The 26836-nt window shown below is 40.6% G+C and overlaps 1 protein-coding gene across 2 annotated transcripts in view; it reads left to right on the top strand.

The window, feature by feature from the left end:
* DMRT1 (doublesex and mab-3 related transcription factor 1) overlaps positions 1-26836 on the top strand; it is a 93662-nt gene that overhangs the window by 54280 nt on the left and 12546 nt on the right. For both annotated transcript variants that reach the window (XM_045840917.1, XM_045840916.1), the window contains one exon: positions 192-336. In XM_045840917.1, the coding sequence (XP_045696873.1) occupies positions 192-336 (145 nt within the window). The remainder of the gene's footprint in view (positions 1-191; positions 337-26836) is intronic.

The raw sequence follows: 26836 nt of genomic DNA, 5'->3' as shown, positions 1-26836 counted from the left end.
GGGTAGAAAAGGCACCTTGGAATGCATAGTTCTAGTGTTTTCAGGGTCAGTATACTAGAGGGCATGTTCATAGCTGGAGGGTACTTCCAACTTAGTAGGCTGTTCCCTTAATTTAAAGAATTAGGGAATTTTTGAAATGATTGTAAAATGGAACTTCAGTCTCAATATATTTTGTCTTTTTTCTTAAGCAGATGAAAACCTCGGACAACCGCCATGCCATGAGTTCCCAGTACAGGATGCATTCTTACTACCCGCCTCCCTCCTACCTGGGCCAGAGCGTGCCCCAGATCTTCACTTTTGAGGATGGCCCTGCTTACCCGGAAGCCAAAGCAAGTGGTAGGTGTCTGGTTACTCAGGCTGGACCTGGGGGGTGGCAGGGAGAGGACGAGTGTCTAGACTGGGCCTCTGGCTCTCTGAGGGCTTATCAGTTAGGAGCTGCTGGAAAGTTCATTGCTCTGTGACTCCTATATAGTACCTTTAAATTTTTTTGGTATGGAATGATTTTGCTTTGCTATATTCTTAATATTATATTTACCTTTTCTGTGTACCTGGAATGATAAGAGTAAGATAAGACACTGTCCTCAGAAGCAAAAAGTGTGTTTTCTGAGGATCAATATGAAATACAGAGGCGCTTTAAATGTGAGTCCAAGTCCTGATATTTTTGAAGTGAATTTCCATATACTGAATACTCATTTTCTGAAACTTTTCCATTTTAAAATTGAAGGTGTATTTATCTTTTGGGGGAAGAAATAAAATAACATAATAAAACATTTTTGAACACAATAGATCTCAGAGTTTATGCAGTAGCAATGCAAATAACTTTGATAAAATGGCTTTAAAGTAAAAAATGACTGTTTAATGAACCAGAGCACTTTGAAATACACAATTGCTCAACTTCAATTTTAACCTTCTCCCCAACATTTACACTGTGGTGATAGATGTCTTTTATGGCTGCTGTAGTTCCAGGACCTGTTCTCAAGTTCTTTATATTTAAGCATCATCTTTTGATCTGGGGAAGTGAGAAGCATTCACAGTTGAGGCCATAAGCAGAAATTAGGGCAATCGTGAATGACTGGGTAGAGAAACTACTAGAACTTAGCTTGGACTAAATAAAAGAAGTTTGCTTTTTCAGTAACTTGACTCTCTATAGAGAACTTGTTTCTCTGTAAAGCAAGTGCTTAGAGAATGAGAATCAGAACCATACTTTAAATTTAGAACAATTAAGTCTAAAAAAGCTGGGCATCTTAACACTTTATTTAAATCATATTAAAATAAAGTGAAGGATTCCATTAACATAGAATATATAGGTTGAGGGATGTGATCAGTGTGAACTAAAGAGAGATTGAAGTCCACGTTATTGATTATACTGTGACTTTTATTAATAATCATATTTCATTGGAATAGACAAATACATCTCTATTAAAAATATTCATACTGTGTAACATGTGCCCATACAGTCTTTCTTTCATACTTTGATTATGTATATTTATCTGGACGGTAAGCTCCTTAAGGATAGAGATCACGCATCTCACATACCTTTTTGTCTGCTGTGATACCTTTTATTTGCTGTTTATTGGTTGAGTGATGAATGAATGAACAAATGATTTAGGTACTATTTTTAAGTAAGCTTGTTCTGTAAGGAAACAATCCTGAAAGGTCACAGTCCTCATTGTCTCATTGAACCAGTGAGCAACTTAAGGATGAGGCCTTTAAAGAAACATTCCTTCATTCAGAACATTAGCAATGAAACCTGTTTTCAGGAAGAAAGTGCCTGAGCTTCTTTCTCCAGGAATAATGGAATGTTTTTTAGAAGCACTGGCATTCTTGAGAAAAGGTGTAAATTCAGAGCAAGGCAATAAGACAAAAAGATAAGAGGAAATTTATTAGAGCAGAGAAGAATGAATTTGGAGAAGAGCAATAGGCATTTGAATTTGTGGCAGAAAATAAACAGACTCAGAGGAAAGAGGTTACAGTCCAAGAAAGAAAAGACTGGCCATGCCAGTGTTCATAGGGGAAGACTGAGTGAATAACACCTAGAATTTCTCAGAACTTTTCTGGTTCTATCTATGTTTATTTGAAAGTGTGGTTTAACCTTCCGGTACCCCTCTAACTCACTAGCTTCAGACATGAGGGAATTGGCCAGGAAGAATTGCAGTAAAATCTCAGTAAGACCTATTTTGGAATTGTCATGGGAAAAGAGAGGATGAATTAATATAAAATGCAAGTCTCAGCTAATTTTTTAAGAGAAATATGGCTTTCTGACTTTCAAATATGTGGTAGTTCCAAATATCATGGGCAGTACATTGCATGAGATTTTTATAGAGTTGGTGGGGAAGGGAAAAGGAAAGAGAAAGTCATGTTTGGGCATCCACAAGGACACCCCTGGTCTACTCTCCTGGGGCATTGGATCCTTGCTTTTATCATCAGTATTGACACAAGTGTGGGGAGCTCTTTGGGAGCAAATAAGGCCCTTAATGGGGCTGAGGCTAGTGACAGATTCCTTGAGTCGGGATGGGGACAACAGTTATTTATTTGTGAGAGTGTAACAAAGGCTGGCTGATAACCCGTTATAGGTATCAATTTGTCAAGTTTGAGTTGTGGTCCTTTGGTTGGTTAGGTTTATAAATAAGTTAATGACTTGTAAATAGTATATCAGTTATTCTAAGTGAGAACTTCTAAGTAATTTGAAAGCCAGTATTTTCAGTGGGTTTAATATTTTCTTTAAAGTCTTATTTAAGTATTCATTTGTCCATTAAATCCATTTTTTCTTCAGTATCTTTACAGACAACCATAACCTCTCTTAATCATCTAAAGAAATGAGTCCAAGTCCAAGGTTTTGCTAAATATTGCAACATGGAAATAGAATGTAAGGAGGAAAAGAATTACAGGGAAAGTTTTCCTTTTGCCATGTTACTCCTATTCAGTGTTTTTCTTTGTAAAAATGCTAGGACTTACTCTCCTTTTCATATCCTGAAATGTGTTAGGAGGTAGATCAGAGAGATGGCAGGTCTGGTTAAGTAGGACTTTGTAAACCATTGCAAACACTTTGGCTTTTATTTCAAATGAACTGGGAATCCACTGGAGAGTTTTCAGCATAGAGGTGACAAGTCTTCCTTGTGGTTTTTAAACATCACTCTGGCTACTGTTTAATAATAGACTATAGAGATGCAATGTGGAAGCAGGGGACCAGTTAAAAGGCTACAGCAATAATTCTTGCAGAAGATGACAGTGGCTTAGTCAGGGAGCGAGTGTGGTGTGCTGACAAGTGGTTGTGAATTCTAAATGTATTTTGAAGATAGGACCAACAAGATTTGCTGATGGATTTGGGGTGGGCCAAGAAGGAAAGAGTAGAGGATCACTCCCTAATGTTTAACCTGACCAAGTAGAAAACTGGAGTTTCCATTTATTGAGGTAAAGAAGATCATGGGAAAAACAGGTTCATGGGAGTTTGGAGTTTAATTTTGCACATATTTAGTTTGAGATGTTCATGAGTCATCCAAGTGGATTGTCAAATGGCAGTTGTATGTATGAAGATTGAAATAAGGTCTCGATAGTTCAGTGCATAGATGTTATTTGAAGTCAGTATGATGAGATTCCCCTGGAGAAGTGAGTGTAGATGGAGAAGCAGCACCAAGGATTGAACCCTGGGGTCCTTCAGTGTTGAGACCTCTGGTAGATGAGGAGGACCAGCAAAAGGGTGAGTAATACGGAGCAGCCTGTGGGGCAGGAGAAAAACTAGGAATGAATGGTGTGTCTTGGAAGCCAACTAGAGAAAGCATTTCAATGAAAAGAGTCAAATAATGCCAATAAACCAAATGGAATGAGGGCTGGAACTGACCATTGGCTGCTGCAAGGTGGAGAAGATTGATGACCTTGCAAGTAGAGCTTTGGTGGGGAAGTGAGACCCAAAGCCTGACTGTCCCTCAGGAGCCTCTGGCAGAGAAGCGTGGGGCAGTGAGCACAGACAGTGCCGCAGGGAGTTCTGCTGTGAGGGGGTGGTGGAAAGGAGCACTGACTAGAGTAAGACGTGAGTTCAAGGAAGGGAAATACTATGATAGGCTGTGTGCTGAAGGGCGTAACCCAACAGAAGGAAGGTGTCAGCTGGTGCGAGGCATGCATGGGGGCACAGGGACAGTGGCAGCGTCCTGAGACAGAATGGGATCTAAGGCAGTGGTCCCCGGAGTGGGGGCCACAGACTGGCAAGGGTCTGTGGAGAGCTTTGTTTCTGGTCTAAAAGGAGATAAGTAAAGGAATTACAATTAACCGAAAACTTTAGCAGCTTGACAGCAATTTCATGTCTGTGGAATTTAGTAAAAAATAGGGGCTTGTATTTTTTGTCCTTTATTTTTCTAGTAATTTTTTTTATTGAAGTAACCTTCACCTGATACAGAAATTAACTAGTTATCATTTTAAAGTATAAAAATCAGTGGCATTTAGTAGAGTCATGATTTTGGGCAACCATTACCTCTGTCTAGTTTCAAGGCATTTTATTCGCCTCGGAAGGAGACCCATGTCTATTAAGCAGTCCTTCCCCATTCTCCCTTCCTCCAGCCCCTGGTAACCACTAAGCTGCATTCTGTCTCGAGGGATTTGTCTATTCTGGGTGTTTTGTGTAAATGGAATCATATAATATGTGCCCTTATGTGACTGGCTTTTTTCACTGAGCACGTAATATTTTCAAGTTTCGCACAAGTTGAAGCATCTATCAGTACTTCATTACTTTTTGTGCTGAATAATATTACATTGTATAAAAATATATTTTGTTTACCTGTTCACAGTTGATGGGCATTTGGGTTGTTCACCTTTTGGTGATTGTGAGTAGCACTGCTATAAATAATCATGTATAAGTCTCTGTTTGAATGTCTGTTTTCAGTTTGTCTAGGTATATATATATATATATATATATATATATATATATATATATATATATATACACATATATATATACACACCTAGAAGTGGCATCGTTGCGTCGTATGTAGTTCTTGGTTTTGACTTTTTGAGAAAGTGATGACTGTTTTCCATAGTGGCTGCCCAGTTTACATTTCCACCACAGTTTGTGATGGTTCCAATTTCTCTTGCCAGCACTTGTTATTTTCCATTTTTAAAGTTATGATTCTCACCACTTATTTTTATAGCAGTAGGTTGGATACTGAAAAAAATTAAAACAAAGCAAAACAGCTTCCTCCCCACATATAGTTTGAGAAACACTCACCTAGTACACAAGTGAGGTTTGGTGTATGTACAAGTTTCTAGTAACAGGTACAAGTTGTACAGGAAGGGGTGCTGGGAGCATCCTGGAAGTGATGTTTCCTCAATGAGAGATAAAGACATGGACTGCACAGTAATACCTTTGTGTTAATAGATGGACACATGTCTAGGGGATAGGCATCTCTCCCTACATGTTTATTGTTGAGTAAGCTTTTGTGTAGAAAATAAGCAAAGTACACTTACTTTGGCTGGCCAACTCCACAAAAAGGTTTCGATTTAAAATGGGAAAGATGAACATACTTTGATCTTTTTATCTATATGTGTTTTTTTCCAGTCTCAGTTTCAAAGTCAGAAATGGTGCGCCCTGTTTCTTCTAGGTTGGGTCCTCTTCTGGCTCAGATATAGTGGCAAGCCCCCATACAAACTCAGCCTTCCTTTGCACCCAACCTCTGCTCTTTCCAGGAGGAAGAAAACATTTGAGGTGTTTATTATGTATCATGAGCTATTCATGTATTATTCATCTAAAAGCAAAGGATGTCGACAACTCTGTGAAGCAAGGTGCAGAGCACTTACATTTCACCAGAGGTGAGACGGCCAAGGCCAGTGGAAGAACCTCTCTGAGTTGAAAGCCTCATGCTCCTTCTGTGATGTCACAGTAGTCTGCAGAGGCCAATGTGTACCTGAATATGACTTTTGAATGCATTCAGTGCTAGCAAATTTGTAGAGAAATTAATCTAGAAGTGCCTGATTTCACTGATGGCATATGCTACACTCCCATAGTTGTGATGACTAAAAGCAAGATGATTAAGCATTCACTCCATAGAATAAGTTCATTTAATTAGGTTGGACTTTCAGCAAGAGATCATGCAGCCAAACCTCCCAGTTTTGCAGGTGAGAAGAGAGGTTGTGATGCCCATTGAGAGCACCCTTAGATCACCTCACTTGGGATCCAGGATGCCACTGGTGCCTTCTATGTGAGGTGATGTGACATTCTGCCAGGAGTGGGGGGAGTGGTAGAAACATTGTGTGTTTAGCATCTGAAGGGACCCATTGCCCACCAGCTGTACAGTGTCAGACTCTCCTCAGAGAGCCTGTTTCCTACCCTGTTAAAGGAGGATGAGGAGATGGGCCCCATCAAACCCACAGAGGTGTTGTAAGGATGAAATTGTGTCTCTGTGTAAACAAGCTCTATGAGTAAAATGCAACAAGAGGTGGCAGGATACTGTTCTTATTTTTACCATTTCTTTCTGCCAGGGTTATGTTGATGTCTCAGGTAGTTTCTTGTTAGGGAGAAAGCTGTTCTAGAAATGTTTTAGAGTCTTGTTCAGACAGGGAAGAGAGCAGGCCAGGGGGTCTGAGGGCTGCTTTTGTGATGTGTGTTCTGCTCTGGGCTGTATGGCAGGCTGGTGAGCAGAAAAACACTGGCCCCTTTCCCCCTACTTTTTAAAGAAAGCTGTGTATTTTATCCAACATTTAGAAAATGTTGAGTTTAAACTTGGCACTTTAGGAAGGGACTTATCATTTGCTAAATTCAAAGAGAAGAGCACTCGGCTGGTAAACCTATTTTCCTTATGTGACCTTTTTATTTTCGGCTTAGCTTTGAACCGAGTTAGGTAGGCGGGGCGTTCACACACACCGGCTGTGGCGGCCGGTACATGCAGGGGAATGGGCCCCAGCCCAGGAGCAGAGCATTGGGTGGGATCCTAAGATGCTCACTTTATCTCTCAGAGCTTCAGTGCCCACATGTGGAAGGTTGGAAAAAAAATAACAGCTTTACTTATTTTTATATATGGGTCATATAAACAATTACATGAAAGTATGGCAGAAGCTGTCAGCTCTCTCATGCTCACATGAGGACCCGTCCCGTCTTCTCTCTTTCTCTTTCAGCAAGTGCCCGGCAGTGGCCTGTGCACATGGAAGTGATTGCAGTCATCAAGCAGGGCCTATTTTTTAGCTCTGAAAGGAGCCTGTTTAGAACTAACCATATGTGGATTCTGATTCTCAAAATTAACGAGACATCATGGTCTGCTGAGTGAGGAAGATGAAGCATATAATAATTTTAAGCATAGAATAAGCATTTAGAAATGGCAGCTTTGAAGACTTATTTTTAGTATATCACACGTGACATGTGTCCCAAGTAAAGCAAAGGAAATAACTAGAGAAGAAGGGTATATAAGGATACCAGCAGGTCCCTTTATACCTGAAGAACAGGATAGAGGGAAGCTAAAATGCTATTTGATGGGAACATGTAGATTTTTGTCTTTTCTTTAAACCCCTTTTTCTTCCTCCATGAACAGAACACCCTACAAGGCAAACTGTGGGAAGGATTGAGCATGGATGTGCCTCTGACATGGCCTCTGTGTAAAACTCTGGCTTTTGACAAGGCCACCAGCAGTCTAGAAATAGCAGGCACTTCCCAGGTGTCTACCTGCACGACATTGTGCTCCCTCCTGTGAGGAAAGACTTCACTCACTGCAGCACTTGAGTAGGAATTACCAGGTGTGTTCTCTCACACGAGGGCAGGGATCCTAGTCTTTCAGCTTCATATTCCTCCCGGTGCCTAGCATCATGCCACGTTTTCAGAGGGCCCCAGGGGTGGTTCCTAGTTTCTTGAATGAATGCTTGCAGTGATGCTTTCTGGTAAAGCAATCCAAGAAATTGGACATGGACTACATGGGGTACAACCATACCCTGGATTTATATTGTGTAGAATCTTCTCTTTGGAAAACTTGCATTTTAAAGCCTTAATTCCTCACGCATACTTGGTTTATGATTAGTAATGTGGCTGTGCAAGAGTTGAGAGGGGCTTAGTCACTTTATAGTAGAGATTGGGTGGAGTTGCAGGCCGAGGGCTGTGCCGTCTGAGCCCTGGTGCTGGTATTTAGGAAGAGGAGCCAACACAGGAACCCAAATCTCTGAACTACTTCCTGTGCTTTCCTTTTTCCTTCCCTTTTTCCTTTTCTCACACTTAGGTAGCTCTTACAATCTCTGTAAGATGATGTTGGTGCACTTGATGGGCATAACTCACTCAGTTCTCATAACTGTAGTATTGTCCCCATTGTGGAGATGAGGACACTGAGGCAAGAGACGATGCCTTTGAAGTAAGGAGGAGAAGGGGTCCTCGTTCTCATGTGGCAGGTGGAGAAATACCATGCTAGTGAGTTAGCTTGTTTGAGGCCTCCCTGGACAACTGCCTGGCATTCTCATGTTTGAAATATTTTTAAGGAAATAATAGTTATAATTGGGGTTGAGAGTGTACTTGGAAGTGTACTATCTGCTAAGACTAAAAATATGGATGCAGTAGTACTTCTTGTGCTGTAATGATAGAATTTCAGAGCCTGCTCCTTTAGCATGTACGTCATGCAGCAACACCCCCATCTGAGGGTGTCTCAGCAAAACAAGCAAACAAACAAACCAAACCCCAAAATGAAAAGCAGCATATCAGGGGTGGTATTTACATTGCTATTCTCAAAGCTAAATACAATATAAATGTCAAAACCCCCTTTTTACTTAATACAGTAAAATCACTTTTAATTTTGTGGTTATATTTGAATTTTCTTTTTACAACAGCAGGGAGTGAAGTACACTATTAATATATGATGAAGGCAGACATTATAAAATATATTAGTTACTAGCTTTGAAATTATATGTGAATAGATATATAATCGGTTACTTTTATAGCTCTTTTTTCCCTGTGGACTTAAGCTGTTATTTTAAAATTATTGTGAAAAAAAGGCCTGTTGATTTTTCCCAGATAATTTTTGAAAGAGACAGTATTTCACACTCTGCTTACTCTATCAGTGACTTCTTAGATTTCTTTTACATCTTTAACTTAAGCTGTAAACACTGTAAAGCCAGTATACAGGGCACCTTTGTGGGGGTTTCCCTTTGGGCTGCAGATTGCAGACTATAGCAGGATGCAGAGAGTGGGAGCTCTGGAGGGTACACTTTCAGGAACTCACAGATGTCTTGAGATGACCAGGTTGAACATAATGACTAGGAAACATTGCTTGCCCATGTTTTTGATGCCCATTTTATCTTGATGGGATTCAGGTGTGACATTTAGTCCTTTATTTTTCCGCTCAGTGCAAGGAGCTCAGTCAGTTGTGGACATCACACATCATCAGGTTCTCCTGTTTCTGTTACTTACTCAGTGACCGCTTGCATTTAAAAATCCTGATGATGTAGTGTCCACATGGGCAATTAACTTGGATTTGACAGTAGCTACTCTGGTTAGAGCAACCAATATCATTGTGCATGGGGTTTCTTCATTTGGCTCTGACTTGAATGCATTGGGCCTCAACGACATTTTTCAGCATGGTGTACAGTATCTCAGAGTTTATTCTATAGAGCTCCTCAGAGGCACAGCTCAGGCCAACTACAACTTGAATAACCTTCAGGAAAGCTGTGCTGTCCTTCTGTCGGCCGCTGTCTTTGAAAATTGCCTCCAGAGTTAGTGAGCAGGAACAGTTAAGATTTACAAACAATGATGAAGCTTGTCATGCATCTTTCACCATTCATCATCCAGGTGCCGTGCCTGGGCGGTGAAGTGTTCTTCATAAAAACCAGCTCAGTGTGAAATACACCTCGCTGCAATGTTTACTGCTCTGAAGCTCGTCAGAAGCCCTTTATAGTAAATCCAGATTGCGATGTGACATTACAGTATATCATTGCCCGGCGCGGTGGGGTTTACACTGGGAATGAGTGCGGTGCACACCAGATGAGGTGTCCAAATTGAGTTATGTCAGAATTTGGCTGTTATATGGGGATAGCTTTTGTTTTCTGAGCACTGAAAGTTAGCTTTATATGTATTTATATTTATATATAGGCATATACTTCCCATCTTGCACATATACATGGGTATACAATATATGCTGAGGTCAGGTTCCAACTGGGCTTCTTCTGTAAAGGATGGTGACCAGCTTTTACCAACTGTTGTTCATTGAAATTCTCATAAATGGAATCTTTTGGGGGAATTGGAGTAGGTGGTTATTTTATCATATAAGTGGGTTTGATTTTGCTATAGTAAATTGGTTATATTTACCACTCTTCTTTACAAAACCAAGGATCCCTCTCTCCTGGAATTATTGTAGTACTGGAACGATCTCTTTGATTTGAGGGCAAAGAGAGGAAACCCTGCAGGACACATCACTTGGGGAGGTCTCTGAAGTCTGTTGCTTATTTATTTTTTAGTGGGTATCAAAATCTTAGTGCTGCCTCTGTTATCTTGAAAGATGCTATTTGCAAGAAAAGATTTATGGTGTTTTAGCTTAAATCTGAAAAATAAAAGCACACAATTTATTGGATGATCAGGTTTATTTACATTCACCCTAAAGGTGCCAATATTAAAAATGAGCTCTGTAGAAATATTATATTCAGAGATAACATCAGGCCCTACAGTCCCATGATCATCTTAGCACACACATTTTAAAATTCTCTTCTCAGTGCAGCAAAGTTGTTAGGGAGAATCATTCTGTGGCCTTTACATGCCTGGCACTACATTGAATCCAGGGTCTCTCCCCCATTTACACCAAGTCTGGGGTAGGGGTTCCCCCCCAATTTAAATAGCTCTCCTACCATTGTCCTCTGCTGGTGTTTTTGTTTTGTTTTTGTTTTGTGTGTGTGTGTGTGTGTGTGTGTGTGTGTGTGTGTGTGTGTATTTTGCTATGTGTCCTTTTAGTTGCAGTGTCTTCTCACTGGAGATTGATAAACAATGGTGCCACATATGAGCTTCCTGAAGCAGCATAAGACACAGTCACAGGTGTAAGGTGGTGCTGGCTTCCAGGGGTGGCACAGTGGACAGAAACCTCCCACTGCCTCTTGTGGAGGATGAGGGACACAAGTCAGCCCAGTGCAGTCACTTCATTAGGGTTGCAAGATCAAACAGAAAATGGCCAGTTAAAGTTAAATTTTAGATAAACCACAACAATTATTTTAGTATAAGCATGTATCAATACTAAAAATTATTTATTCCTGAAATTTAAGCATGCTGTATTTTTACTTGTTAAATCTGGCATCCTTAGGCTTCATCTGAGTCCTTTCCAAGCCACTATTTTAGTATACTGGGTAGAAGGCAAAAAGGAAAAGTAGAGGGAGGAAAGCAACACTTTCACTAAGCATATTCAGCAGTTTTAAGAGTTTCATTTATACGTCTATAAAAATAGCACAAGAGACAGTGCTGATCGTGCTTGGAACAGTTTCCTGTTTTGGCTGAAACCATTTATGGGTTTCTCGGTGAAAAGTTTCTGGGTTAAAACCTATCCCAGAATGTATTAAATGTACTGTTTCTTCCTTCTTTAGGTAATTCATAGGTCCCAGCATTTCTTTTTGTATGTTTTATAGATTAGCTCCAGTAATATAAAGATGAACCCACTGCTACTCAGAATCAGAGGGGAAATTTATGCTTTTCATGCATTTGGTTCAGTTGCCCCCTGGCAGTTTTGCCAGCCGGAACAGCGACTCTCAAAGCACTCTGACAGGACCAGTTCCATTCTCTCGCCTAACTCTCCCCTCCCCCCAGCATATATACTGATGGCTCAGTTAGTAAATAAGTAATAAATTCATTGAGCGCCAATTATGTATCTGTGGACCCAGCATTATGCCTAGGAGATGAAGCATGGCCCTAGGGAGCATTGCTGCAGTGATCCCCAAACATCAGCGGATTGGGGACACGCATCTTTCCTTCCTGTACCCAGAACAGCCTGGTGCCTAGACTCTACAGGGTGTACGAGAGAGTAGCCATGTGCCAACTGTCCTGCACTGATTCAAGACTCCGTTGAGGTCTTAGCCTTCAACCTAACGGAGAGTTTCCTTCTCAAGTTAGAGAAACAAAGACCACAACCAAATGTGATTGGGATGGATGTTCCAAATAATCAGCCCTTTCCAGGCATGCTTCACTTTTGTTACTTACATGGTTATAGAAGTGGGAAGGGCTGGTTGATTGATTGATTGATTTGTTTGTTCACAATGGTTTTATTGATATATAATTCACATACCATAAAATTCTCCCCTTTAAAGCATACAGTTCAGTGGTTTTAAGTGTATTGACAAAGTTGTACAACCATCACCCCTACCTAATTCTGGAATATGTCCGTCATCCCCCCAAAACTGCTCATTACAGTCACTTTTCATCACTGTTTCCCTCCCAGCCCCTGGAAGCTACTATGTTACTTTTTGTCTTCATGGATTTGCCTATTCTGGACATTTCATATAAATTGAATCATAAAATGTGTGGGCTTTTGTATCTGACTTCTTTCATTCAGCAAAAAGTTTTCGAGGTTCATTCAAGTTGCAGCGTGTAACAGTGCTCTCTTTTCATGTGGTTTATTTTTTGTTCAGAAACTATTGCAGGACCTAAAAATCTGGTAAACCATAAGATTCTCAAGGTGCAAAATGTGTGCTAGCTCATTTTATTAATCTCCAGCTCTTTCACCTCAACACATGAATGTCTGTAATGAGTAGAACCTATTATATGAAATGAGGAAAATGTGGTAGTATAGGCATCGAGCAAGCCAGATTGTGCAATTTTCCTATTTTATGCTAGTACTATTTATATTTTTCTGCTAGGGCTGCTGTAACAAAATAGCATAGGCTGAGTAGCTTAAAGAAAATTTATGTTCTCAGTGTTCTGATGTTAGAAGTCTGAGATCAAGGTGCTGTCAAGGTTGGTTTCTTGTGAGGCCTCTCTCCTTTGGCCTTTCGTGTGTGTGTGTGTGTGAGAGAGAGAGAGAGAGAGAGAGAGAGAGAGAGATTGAGAGATTGAGATTGCTCTAATCTCTCTTCCCTCCTCTTATAAAATCACTAGGTCTGTCAGATGAGGCCCCTACCCTTAAGACCTCATTTAACCTCATTTACCTCCTTAAATGCCCTAACTCTAAACACAGTCACATCAGAGGCTGGAGCTTCAACACAATAAATTTGTGGAGACACAGTTCAGTCCATAGCATTATTGAAGGGTTTACCATAGCATCGTTGTGTGTCTCCTCTTTTTGGTTACACCTCTGGGAAATAGGAGAAGGATGGAAGGATACTGAGGCTTGGTGGGTTATTGTGTGTAGAATGAATGGATTATCTTTCCTGGGCTAATGTCTGCCACTTGCTGACCACTCACTGACCTCCTAAGCTCCCTGACATGCTGAGCACAGCTTATGGAAGGCCCTCACCTACAAGCCAGGTCCCCAGAGCAGGGATGTTTTTCGGAGATGGAGAACTTCATGGTGAAGCACACCCCGCTCTCCTGGAGCACTTTTCCCCCAGATTGTTGCTCTCCCTCATTTTTCTCCCCTTGAATTTCTTTTCTTGTTTTTCCTCCCTGAATTTCAGAAAAGAATTTCTTATTCTTTGCTATCTTTGCCATCTTTGCCCTTGAAGTGCTCAGTGTGCCTAAACAGTTTAACTGCAAATTAGAATTTTTGCCAATTTTCCTGGCAAATATTGTGGGGAGTGAGAGCTTTCCCACATAGGGAAAAGAATGAGAAAGCATTGCTTCCAGATGTCACAAACTAATGCAAAAGTTACCTCAGGATAAACTTACCGACCATGGTTAGCAATCATAAACTAACTGATGTTCATTACAGATCAGCCAAATATGAAAAGTACTCCATAAAGCAGTTTGAAACATACCATTTTATTTAATCATAACAGCAATCTTGTTAGGTAGGAAGTTTTTCCTCCTGACACCAACCAGTTCTGACACGAACTGGGTTTTCTACAATTCAATTCAGTTCTGATACAAACTTTCCACAGTTAGCCCAGACCACACAGGCGAAGGGCTTAGTCTCATGGGACTGCCCCCACTTCAGACACCAGCCACCAGTGGGGTCCCTGCTCAGCCACATTTGCCTAGCCCACAACTTTGATCCCTTCTCAGGTTGGATAGTTCACTAGAATGACTCACCGAACTTTGGAAAGCATCATACAGGATGTAACTCAGGAGTAGACAGATGGAGGAGATGTGTAGGGCAAGGTATGGGGAGAGGTGGAGAGCTTCCATGCTCTCTGTGAACAGACCACCCTCTCAGCACCTTCATGTGGTCACCAACTTGGAAGCTTTCTAACAACCCTGCCATTATGGGGTGCTTCTAGAGGTTTCATTGTGTGAGGTGTGATTGATCAAATCATGGGCCATTGGTGATTAACTCAATCTCTAGCTTCTTTCCCTGGATGTTGGCATGTGGGTAGAGCTGGATGGCCCAAGCTTGTATTTAAGGCTGGGTCTTTTTGGCACTTCAGCCCTAAAGCTATCTAGGGGCCCACCAAGAGTCACCTCATCAAAACCAAAGAGTCTTCTATCACCTTATTACTTGGGAAATTCTAAGGGTTTTAGGAGCTTTGTGCCAGGAACCAGAAACGGAGACCAACTGTCTTTCCATAGAAAGATAGAACAAAAGTCCCTGGTGCCACTTTAGAGCAGAGTTCATCACTGAAGAGAGAGAACGGTGACCCAGCTGGGAGTGGAACTGGGTGGTCTTTCTCCTGGCTTTAATTAATGCCTCTCTGGGACACTTTCCAGCTTCAGACTGTCGCATCACTATTGACACTATCTTTAGCCTGCTCTCTTAGACCTTCGCCACCTAGTACAGGACCTACTAGTTACATGCAGTTATTTGAATTTAAATTAATTGAAATGAAAAACCTAGTTTTTCTGTCACACTATCCCCATTTCAAGTGCTCGGAAGCAGCCACATGGGGCTAGTGACTATTGTACCAGACAGCGTGTAGAAGAACCATTCTGTCCTCACAGGCAGTTCTACTGGACAGCACTATCCAGACAAGTAGGTGAAGGCTATTTTGTTATGGACTTCCGAAGGGACAGGAAGGGGAACCGCAGGGTGTAACCCTGAGACAAAGGAGTGACGATAACTGTAAGTTCCAAAAGCACCATTTTAACAGTTCCTTCTGTGGAAACATCAGCCCTTATTTATAAAGCTTGTCTGGTTGAGGGACTCAGACTAATTAACGGCTGATAAATGTTAGTTGACCCTTGACAGTAATTATGGTGAACTTTTTTTTTTAATAGCAGATGGAAGTGAGTGAATAAACTCAAACATGGTTGATCTCAGTCCAAGAATAGTAGTACTTGTCCAGGGTGGATCTTTGTTTAGATCTCTGATCCATTTTGAGTTATTTTTTTGTTTTCACTTTGAGTTAATTTTTATATATGGTATAAAGTAAGGGGCCCACTTCAGTTTTCTGCATACAGGGACCCAGTTTCCCCAGCACCATTTATTTCATACACTGTCCTTCTCTTGTGGAATAGTCTTGGCACTGAGGGAGGAGAGTGACAGGCTAAAGTTTGATGCTTGCCCGTGGCCCTTTCCTTTGATTATCAGAACGTTAGGCATGGAATGCTGAATCCTCAGCACAAGCCTGTAAAGTTGCCAGTTGATGGATTCACTTGGAGCTCTGTGGTGAATAGATTTTCTCAGTTATTTTTTACTTTAGTTTCCAAGTCTCTCCCTCCTGTCTCTCAATTGTATCTTTTTTCCACTCCTTACAGTTCTGAAGTCAGAGAGAGTAGGGTAACAAGGGAAGGGAATCTTTCCCAAATCGAGATCACAGTAGAGCTGTGAGAATAGAAGTGTATGTAAAAGATATTTTTACTGATATTTTCATTTTTCTGATGGGAAATTGTTCTAATAGAAAGTGACCAATGTTGATGTTTAAAATTCTGAGTTTTTGAGGGTCATCTGAAGCTTCTTGTATGTAAGACATGGCAGAACCTCCTTAGCTGAGCCCCAGTGGAAAGCCCTGAAATCCTTTCAGGTCCTGTAGGAATATTGCTAAGGAAACAGACTACGGAGCTGAGAGCAGACAAGCACACAGGGGTGGGTGATAATGGCTGGCTGGCTGACTGCAGCCTGAAGTTGTCAATCACCCCTTAATGTTTGCAGAAGCGAAAAGTCAATGTGTAGTTGTTTTAATTTGACACACTCTTGGTTTGAGAGTGTAATCGCTGGAGGGGGCAGTTAAGTGGCTGTGTTCCTTGTCAGCTCCTGCGGGTCTGACTCCTGTGCTAAGCGCTTTTCTGATGAGCAATAGATTGGGTTAAATACCGGAGTAATTGCTCACTTCTGCTTACCAGTCTTGCAGTGCCTTGTACTACATTTCCATCAACACTTGCCTGAGGCTGTTGGGGTTTGGCTGCAAAGAGAGTCAGTCCATATGTTCATTTTCATGAATCAATGTCGGTTTTGAAAAGCAGTTGTTACAGCACTAAGTGGACTGAAATAAATTACACCCCCTCAGACCATTGGAGTAATCAGAACTGTTCATATCTACCCAAGTGGTCTTCTGAGTATAAATGACTTTTGTTTACTTATCAAGCCAAATGTTTTTTCCAGGAAACACAGGCAAATGATTTGCTCATTTTTTAAAATCCAGCCAATAGCACTTTGCCACTGTTCAGTCAGAGAGGAAATTCTGTGTACTATTAGACAGGAAAGTGTCCCTCCACACCCCAACCCCTGCCCCCTGCAGTAGGTGACATTATCCTAAAGTCACTTTCAGGTCTGGAGACACGTTATTGTAATTATACCAACTCGGTGTCAACCCTACTTCATGTGAGCCAGTAATGCTCTGAGCTCCAAAAAGAGGACAGGATTTCTTGCCCTGGAAGTTTCTGAGCAAAGAAACTAAAGTTTAGAACACACATTGCTTTCCCCGGATAGCTTGTGTTATCTGGTACTTACTTTCCTTGGTGGTTTAGAGAGAACTGTTGAAATGGCTGTGTTCTTTCATTTTGCAAACTCAAATGACCAGTAGCTTGACCCTTCATGGTTGGGACACAGATTCTGTAGTTTGATTGTGTTGCTCTATTATTATGACATGCCTTTCATGTTCAATACTATCTCATCATTTGCTTTCTTTTTTTCAAGGTTGGGAGGGGATTGGGCCACTGTTTTTTTCCATTTATCTTTTCCACAGAGCACTTACTAGGCCATGTTAATGTCTCTGTCAGTGAAACACTAATAATCTTTTATTTCTGTTATATGTTTTCTTACCATGCTAAATATATAAAACAAAGTTTACCACTTTAAACCACTTTTAAGTGTAGAATTTAGTGGCATTAAGTACAGTCTTAATGCCTTATAATGATCTAAGGTTATTTATTCTAAAGGTGTAAGGCAATCATTGACCTGTGAGATGGTGGCAGTGCTGGGTTACCAACCCCACCCAGGCTTTCCTTTTAACCTGCCCTCCACCCCACACACTGGTTGAGTTGTCTCGCCCCACAGCATTCTAGGGTGACCTCCAGGGTACCAATCATACCCCATTCACCTTTTGTGTGTCCTTCTCCCTAAGAACCCTCTTGGTTTACATGACTGCTGGATCCTGACCTTGCCCCTGCTCATGCTCTGGATAGTTCCACTCTTCCTTTCTGAGGTGACCATGGTGCATACTCGTTGCCCAGGGAACACTCACCAGGCCATTAAGGACATGCTTTTAACTGTCTGCCCATTCCTGTGGAACTTAACTTGTAGGTTGTATCGTATACTGAGAACGACCTGTACTCCCTGCTTGCTGCTCCCAGCTTCCCTTGTTCCTCAGGTCCTCTTTCCTAATTAGCTGCCTCTGAAACCCTGCTATCATGATGCTTTCCAGAATGAGTTACAGATAACAGGGCTAATTTTCCTAGTCCTGCTTTTTTGAAATATGAAACTTCCCTGAACATACTAGAAATAATCCTGTTTTCTGTTATATATTCTTTCTTATCATTCCTTCAACTTCACCATTTCTTTATTGGCACTTAGTGTAGATCACAGCTGCCTGAAGAAGGCTTTGCATTGACCTCTGTGTAACTTCTAGTCCAGTGCTTCACGCAAGGCTCGTTTTATCATTATTTTTACAAAAAGCAATGTAAGCTCATTGGGGGGAAAATCAAATAATATAGAAATATATTTAAACCACAAGTTTCATAGTGAAGTTTTATGATTTCTTTCATATAGATGATTGTACATTTTGTGTTCCTTTCCTCTTCAGTGTATTTTATAATAACAAATTAATACCAGCAAGAGTGGACATTATGTTTATATCAAATATATTTTGGCATTCATTAGAATAACCATGTGATTTGTATCATTTTAATATAGTTAAGTCATATTAATGGATTTGCTATTGTAGAACCATCCTTGCCTTCCTGGAATAAATTTTACTTCATCGTGAGGCATCATCTTTTTAATGCCTTGCTAGATTCAGCATACCCATATATATTCAGGACTTTCTTATTTTTAGCCATAGTCAGTTTGGCCTTGTTTCCTGTTTTGTTGGATCTAACCATGTCTTTGCATCATGCTTGTCAGTTCATAGGATGAGACTGAAGTCGAATGACTTCTTCTTCTCTTCTTCTCTTCTTTGGAGACGTTTAAATGGTATAGAAATAGTCGTGCCTTTGTGTTTAAATGAAATTGCCTATAAGACAGTCTAGGCCTGGGTCCTTTGCAGATGGGGAATAAGCCTTAATTAACTTTTCTGTTTATTTTATGGAAATCTATTTAATGAGTTCTCTTCCTCACTTGATTCTGGCAGTTTGTTTTTATTTGAAGAAAACTAGCCATTATACTTTCTAAACTTAATGATAACAATTTTAGTGATCTCTTACATTTTTGAAAACAGTACCTGCAGTTATAACCACTTTCTCATGTTTAATGCTTTTCTCCTTATGTCCTTATTTTCTTGTGTTCGTGGTCATATTTTCCAAAGGCTGGCTTGTTTTACTGAATTTCACAGCACATTATATGAGTTTATTTGTTCATGTGTAGATACTGGGTGACATAACTTCAGCAGAGCTGGATTTCAAACTCCGCTCTGTCTTCAAAGCTCACGCTCCCCCCATCCTTCGTGTTGTGCTGCTTGCTGAGGTATAAAGAATATCTGTTTCTTAGCTTGGCTCTACATAAAAGCAGAACTTAAGACAAGGACGTAGGTGCTGTGGTGTATAGGACAGTAATTCCAAGGAGGAAACGCCAACATAGATTGTGTCACTGGAGTCATTACAGACAGTAATAGGAGTTAGATCTGGAATCTTCTGAGGAGCTCCTAAAAAGTGTATCAGAATCATCTGGCTGAGGATAAGGCAAGAGAAACATTTATCCATGAGTTCCCATGCCCCTTGGCTGAGACGTTAAGTCCCCTCTCTCCTGAGCTGTGCATGCCTGGTTGAAGAAGCCTAGTATCTGTGGCATCAGAGAAGCCCTAGGGCAGGGTGTACGGGACCCACAGTCTACTCCTGATGCAAGATGCAGTCACAGGTCACAAGGCAGTGAGTTGAAGCTTGCACAGAGGTAATGCCAAGAGGATGTGATTTCAGTTCTACAGGCATCTAGTACAGTCTATAGGAATATCATCCAAACTCATACATCACAGTGCATTTACCTAACTCTCTTTCCCATGGAGGTAACACGCAGCCACCTAACACGTAGCACCTGGATATTGGGTAGTGTGGATTATTTTTATTTCATTAAAGTCTGAAACTCATTGGGATGGTGGGATATATGGTCCATTGCCAAATGCACTTCTTTTTTATCTCCGATTATCAGCCAAGGGAAGGAGGACCAGGAGGATTGTTTGAAAGGAATGTATTAAAGATTTGCCAGCAGATTCCAATTTACTGATGAAGTACCCCATTTCTAGAGTTTTATCTGGGGGGGTGGTGTGAAGCACCATTGCATAATGGTTCAGAGCATTGAGGTTGGTGGCTCACAGACTGCGTAGTCACTCAGTGCCACGTGGACTTGGGCAGGTGTCTTTCTCTGAACCTTTGCTTTTTCATCTGTAGGTTGGAGGTAATATTAGGGTTTTTAGTGTGAATTAAGTGAAGTAATGTGTGTAAAGGGCTTAGCACTGCATATGGCACGTGGTTAGTGCTTAATACATTGTATTTTTACCAGTTTTTGAAGAATTCCCTCATCTTAATTTTATGTTTCTGATTGAGTTGGTGCCTGCCAAAATTCTTCGAAAGTACAGTCGAAAGTGTTGCAAGCAGGACTGATGCCAGGAAAGAAACAGTGATTAATTAGGAGCATTAGACTTTTGTCATTTCTGTCATTCACACACAATAAGGGCACGTACAAATATAGAACTTCCTCTTAACTTCTGGGTGCCTACTTTCCTCTTGCTTCTCCCTCTTTTGAGAAAAAAATTGATAAATCACATGGTCAAATAAGATTGATTTTATGTCTTAAGCCTGCCGATTATTTGCATTTTCAAAGGACATCAGTGTTTATTCTGAAGAAATGAATCTCTAATCATGAAATATTAGGTATTTTGGTCTTTGGGTAGTAGGCATATTTTGAGGACAGAATTTCTTGTCCCATGAATCTCAAGTCACTCTTTTATAAGTAACCACGTCATTTGTGTGTATGGAACCAAACTTGATTCAAGCATCTCAATTTTTGAAGTGCTTTAAATTTGGCTTTCTTCCAAATACTGTATTTGTATCCCTATTATAATATCACACACTTATATAAGGCTGTGTGTCATAAAATATTACTGTTCTATAATGTTTCAAACATACACACTACAAAATATTTTTACTACAGTTGTCAGTTGCTTTGGAAGGTGCATGACTACTTATTAAGTTAACAAGATCATTTAATAAATCTAGTTGCCCAAACTACACATCACCTAGTGACTAACTTAACCTAAGGAATTGTGCAGAGCTCTCTGTTGGATAAAGACCTGCTGTATTATAACAAATTAGAAATAATAATGAAATGAAATACATGCTTATCAGCAAGTTATATCTTTTGCAAAGTACCATTTCCAGAAATTCATACGAGTTTTAAATGGTTCATATTAATTAATATAACTAGACTTTAATTACTACTTCTTTTATAATAGCTTACAGTCAGCCATTTCATACTTCCATGAAGATGAAACCTGCTATACAGCTAATTTTGTACTTTATTCATCTAAAACGTACCTTATAAGTCAGAGGTTTATAAGAGAGCAGTTAAAAATAACTTTGGAAAACTGACTTTTCAGAACATATTTCTGTATGTACACTTAAAGTAACTATTTTTGCTTAAATGAACAGAAGAAAAACACTGCTGTTCTTATTTTCTCTGTAATTCCTTGCAAGGGTTTTTTTTTAACCTGTGTTAATCTTGGTGTGCATACTATTTTGTGGCCTATTTTTCCCTCTATTTATTTTAACAGTTTGCCTGAAGAGCTAAAAACATAATGTATGTCATTTTAACTTTTTGCTATGGAATCACATGCAGATATGTGTTTCTGTAGTCATCATTTGCTTGGGTTGTAACATGGTGAACATATTGTTGCTCAGATACACTTTTTTCAAGCCAACAGTTGGTCTTAGAGATCTTTCATGTTAGTGTATAAGGGTCTGCTTTATTCCTTTTAACTGGTACATAGGATTTCACAGTTTAGGTGGATCATAATTTATAGGTTAATTTTCTTATTTATTGAAAATCATGTTGTTTTAAACAAATGCTGCAGTTTCTTGTACATGTATGCTGGTGTTTTACTGGGGAGATATTAAGAAGGGGGATTTCAAAGAAAGTCTGTTCTAGATAACAGTGAATACTGCCAGATTAACCCCAAGAGTGAGCCTTACCTGTTTCCATTTCTCCCAGCAGTGTAGGAAAGTACCACTTTCCACAGTCCTTTGCTAGCACAGTTTTACAGAACATCTACATTTTTGTCAGTATGGAAGCTATCCCCATTCTGCATCTAGGCAGTGCCTAAATCTCCAGGTGCCTGGACCATTTTGTCCACCACTACTTCCTTCTCTCCCTGCAAGAAAAGTCCAAGAGTGGGGTCAGAGGTCACAAGGTAAGGGCCGCCAGCATAGTCCATCTCTGCCTAACAGTCAGCTTGCTCTGAATCCCAATCAATCTCCACACAAAAACACGAGCTCTCACACAAGCAGAGGTGCTGGTAAAGACCCTAGTGATTTTCATCTCTTACAGCTGCTTTTGCATTGCTAGAGGATCTCATCTAATAGAAGACAGCCCCCAAAACAGAAAGAAGGCAACTCCACCTGCTTTCTTCTTGATGTAGTGTGGGGACAACTGTGCCTTCAATGCAGCTAAAAATGTGCTGTTGTCTTTGTAGGAAAGGTTATGGACATGTCCTCTCTGTCCTAAGGGGTGTATACATTCAGGTCTGTGGAGTTTTACTGTACGGTAGTTGAGATTCACACAGAGAGCCGTGAATGAGACTGCCAAGGACCAGGTTCATAGACTGAGCCAATCAAGATGCTGGAGAAATGCTAGTGTTGGGAAATGCATTGTAAAAAGTTATCTTTGATCTGATTTCCACCAAGTATTCATACTATGATCACCATTTGATTCTGAAGAAGAGGCTGTCACGTGTCACCTGAAGCCACTTTTGCACAGTAACACAAAGACGGAGGAGTTGAACCTCCTTCCGTGCAGACGAATCCATTATTGGAAAGAGCTTAGTCCATTATTGACAGAAAACATTAATGTCTCTATTAGGAAAGAAAAGAGGTTAATTTCCTGCTTCAGAAGTAATCACTTAATGCTAAATTACCCAGCTCTGTTTTGTCCTCAATTAACTCTGACTTTGAGCAGGCACTTGAACCTTTAGAGCTGAAAAGAAATGGAGACTTGAGAAACTGTAAATAAACAAAAAATTGTATTTCTGGGAGGGAAGTTAGAAGTCATTGAGCTCAGTTGCCTCACATTATAGATGTGGAAACTGAGGCCACAAACGTGGCTTGCCCAAGACACAGGGTAGTCTTGAAGACAAACACCATATGAATCCATGAGTTTATTATTGTACTAGCACTGATTCCTGGCACTCTGGTTTTAGATTTGAGCATGCACTGGACTCTGTGTTAGCTTCATTGATTGAATGGCCCTGGTCAGCCACCATGGCATTTCTGTTAGATGTATCAGGATCCCTTGATACTGATGACCGTGAGGTGCTGGAGCCTGCTGGGGTGAATTGGTTCATTTTTCATTGTCTCCATCTTGACTTCATGGAAGGTCACATGAGGTGGACTAGGGTAATTACTTATCTACTCTGAAAACTCACCTGTGTGGATTTGCCCAGAATTTGGCCCTCTTGTGCCTCTTGGGGAACATGATGGTGAGCTGAGGCCTGTGGGGCTGGTCCCATAGTGATGTTCACCCACCCCCTGTTGGCTCTGTCCCTGCTGTCCTCTCTCCTTCCTCTGTCAGTTGTATGATGTGTACTGTTTGAACAGTACACATCATCATTTTAAATCTGATAAAGGGAAAAGCAAAGCTTTTACATTACAAAGGGGCTTTTGTCCCCCTTTCCTCTTTTGTCCCCAGGCACATGGAACTCAGAAAAATAAGATCTCTTGAATACTCTTTTTTTGACACCTTAGTGTCTGGCAGCTTTCAAATTCCCAGACCCTATGGACCTGTTTCAGACCCTGCTGCTAGGTGTTCAGGAGTCTTGGTTGAAGTCAGCGTCCTCTCCAGGGCCCCCGCAGCCCCCTGCTGGCCCTGAGAGGCATTGCAGCCTGGTTGTCAGGCAGAGGTGGACTGCGCTGGAGGGGCGTGCCTTCCAGCCTCTGACGCCACTCTTAAGAGGTACTTTTCTCTCCACTGTTCTCTGCTGTTTCGGGGCTCAGAGGACTCTGCACAAGAGGTTGCTTCGGAAGAGGATACAGGGTTCTGCCAAATGACTCACTTTATTTTCTGAAACACACAGAATCCAATAGGGAGCAACCCTTTACTTCACCAAATTGCATGATGGACCTCTGAAGGCTCTTATGCTTAGAAAGTAGATTTTTAAAATGTGGGACTTGGGGTCTCGTGGACAGCTGCTTTCTTGTACTCATTTTCAGAAGACAAACCTACAACTAAGGTGCCTGGACTTTAGGGTTGTCTTTTTCAGCAAAATTGTGGATGGCTTTCTGGAGAGGAATTGGGGCACCAATTCTGTGAGTGTGCAGAAGAGCAAAGTTCATGGCAGAGGACTCCCTGGGTGGTGTCAGAAGTTAGCAGGGAATTGCATCAGCAAACCTATCGTAATTAAATCCTGTGTTATTTGAGTTTGTTTTGACATAGTGACTCTAAGTACTTTTTAAATAAACAGATGACCTTGGTTTAGCATGTAAAAAATTTCCCCTGTTAACTACCAAACACGCTTGTTATCTAATGCTAATATTTGTATCTTTTCCTTTTCTTTCAGTTTTATCTGGGTTAGTGTTACAACTAGCAGTATTTCCTAACAAAAATAATTAAAAGTTCATTTTATTCAACACTCTGACAAATACTGTATTAGAATCCTGGAACCCCAATGAAACACTAGAGAACATTAGAGTTTCTGTTAATGAAAAGTAATTAACTGTCTTGTAATTTCTCTTCTTTATATACTGGTTTTCTGGTTAGCATAGGACTACATTCTAATTAAGATTCTGGAAGGCAGAGTAACAGGGAAGCTGATTATCAACTTGAGACTTTCTCATTAGTCAATACTTTGAACGGCTGTGCCTCCATTGTAAGGTGGGGACGCAGACCAGGCATGGGCCAGAACCTCACTCAGCAAGAGCTACCCTTTTCTGTAAATTATGAAGACCTGATGTGGTAAAAGTAAAACTTGAGGACTTACCCCCTTAATAGCAGTGCCCTCTGTATCTTGAGTGGTATCAGCAACACCTTAAGAATTTGCCCTGCCTTCAAAGACGACAGCTCTACAATGTCTAAGGAGCCTTTTTTTTTTTAATAAAATATCAACAAGAGGGTTAGAACATGAAACCTTGCATTTACTCCCTGGGTGAATTAAATTAGTTGGGTATTTCACCAAGAACTTTAGGCAGTTACTGAAAGAACAGAATTGCTTCTAGAGTGAATTGAGCAGGGGGTATGGTGTAATTTGGTGGGGGGGGGGGGGGGGGCGACCAGGGAAGAGAACCAGGGAACATAGAACGCAGGGTACCTAAGAACAGAAAGGAGTGCAAGGAGATGAGAGAGATGTAAAGGATCAGGCAAACGTAATAGAGGAAAAGTGTCACATTCCTCCCGATTTTGCTTCAGATGGCCCCTGGTGTCCAGTGGAAGGACTTGCTATTTGCTCCCTTATTATGGAAAGGGACAGGCAAAGGAAGGACCCAGTGCTGGTGGAATGCTTGGTCTATTTTATTTTTTATTACAACAGCCTTTAATGTTGTGTTTCATTAATGGACGAGGAATTGAGGTTCACAGCTGTTAAATTATTGCCCACCCACGTCACATCAGCAGTAGGTGACTCAACTGGAACCCAGTCCCAGGTGTCCATGGCGTTTTTCTTCTGAGAACAGAGACTTGTTTTGTTCACAGCTATATTCCCTTTACCTACAGCAGTGCTGGGCACAGAACAGGTACCCAATAAATATTCCATAAATTAAGTAACCAAATAGCACTGGACTGCCTTCGTTCATGATTAAGAAGAGCTTTAGCTAGTTCTGGAGGTAGATTCAGAATTAAAGAGGACTAACAGCAGTCATGTTCCTGAGATGACTCAGCTTCCTAAGAGACCTCTTTCAATACCTTGTCTATAAAATAAAGTGTGCTCTGAAGTTTATGTTTTAAAAATTATGGTGTAATCAAAAGGCCAGACAGTGCATAAACTTGACAGTTTATGCAATTTAAGTAACATATCTCTTTTCCAGGAAGCTTACAGATGACTGGAAAGCATTTCTACACGTAAACTGGTCACTTTTGAGATGATCCTTTCTGAAATAAGCAGATTACCTAAGCTTGAAGGAGCTGAGGTCACCATTTGTTATTTGATTGTTCTTTGCTCTTTGCTCTAAGTTTTGAGGGCAGCCAATAGTGCAGTGACTGCTGGACTTTCACTCTTGTTTTCAAATTAAAGATTTAATTACAGTCTTCACTGAAGATGAACCAAGTGTGAAAATACCTGGCCTACTTGGAATGTGGAATCGAGGGAGGCATGTGTGGGTTGGAGTCAGTGCCTGGGCATTTAAACACTTCCCACAGTAGCATTAAAGGTGAAATAAATTCTGTTGTGACCAAATGCTGGCCTGTTGGTTAGAATCAATGAAATTTATTTCATCTTGTTTATCTTTTTTTCCCAAGCTGAAGAGTTCTTCCTTGGTAATTATTATGATAGACTATGGGCTTATATCTCCAGGATTTCTAAGGTTTGAAAGATACACATTTTTGAAATTTGTGGAGACCTGCTTTGCACACTAGTGCATGGTCATTTTGCATTAATGTTTCAGGTGTGCTTGTGAAGAATGTGGATTTGCTCATTGTTGGGGCTCAAGTTCTATATATGTCTGTTGAATAAAGCTTATTTACTGTGTTCTTCACATTTTCAATCATCAATCAATCAATGATAAAAACAGTCTATCCAGAACTTATCTGATAGTACATTACCTAGTTTTTGTAAGGTAGTAGTTTTAATGAGCTTCTTTTACTATAGAGGGGAGAGATAGTTTGTATACCTGTCAGTCTCCAGCTTGTTTTTCTGTCATTTCTGTTAGTGCCCAGAGTGAAGGTACATCCGTCCAAGGATTGGGTTGAAGAGTGGATCCATGCTGTCTTGTTAACTTGCCATCATTGAGAAATGATCTGTGTCACAAAAATGAGTTTTCCGAATAACTGATAATTTCTCCTGCAATTGCCAGAGTTTCCTGCTCCCAACCTTTGATGAC

This window comes from Phyllostomus hastatus, unplaced genomic scaffold (genome assembly GCF_019186645.2).
Source record: "Phyllostomus hastatus isolate PE091 unplaced genomic scaffold, TTU_PhHast_1.1 phas_contig_34, whole genome shotgun sequence".
NCBI classification, from domain to species: Eukaryota; Metazoa; Chordata; class Mammalia; order Chiroptera; family Phyllostomidae; genus Phyllostomus; species Phyllostomus hastatus.
The sequence above is the reverse complement of the archived record's forward strand: the minus strand, read 5'-3'. Positions and strand labels throughout refer to the sequence as shown.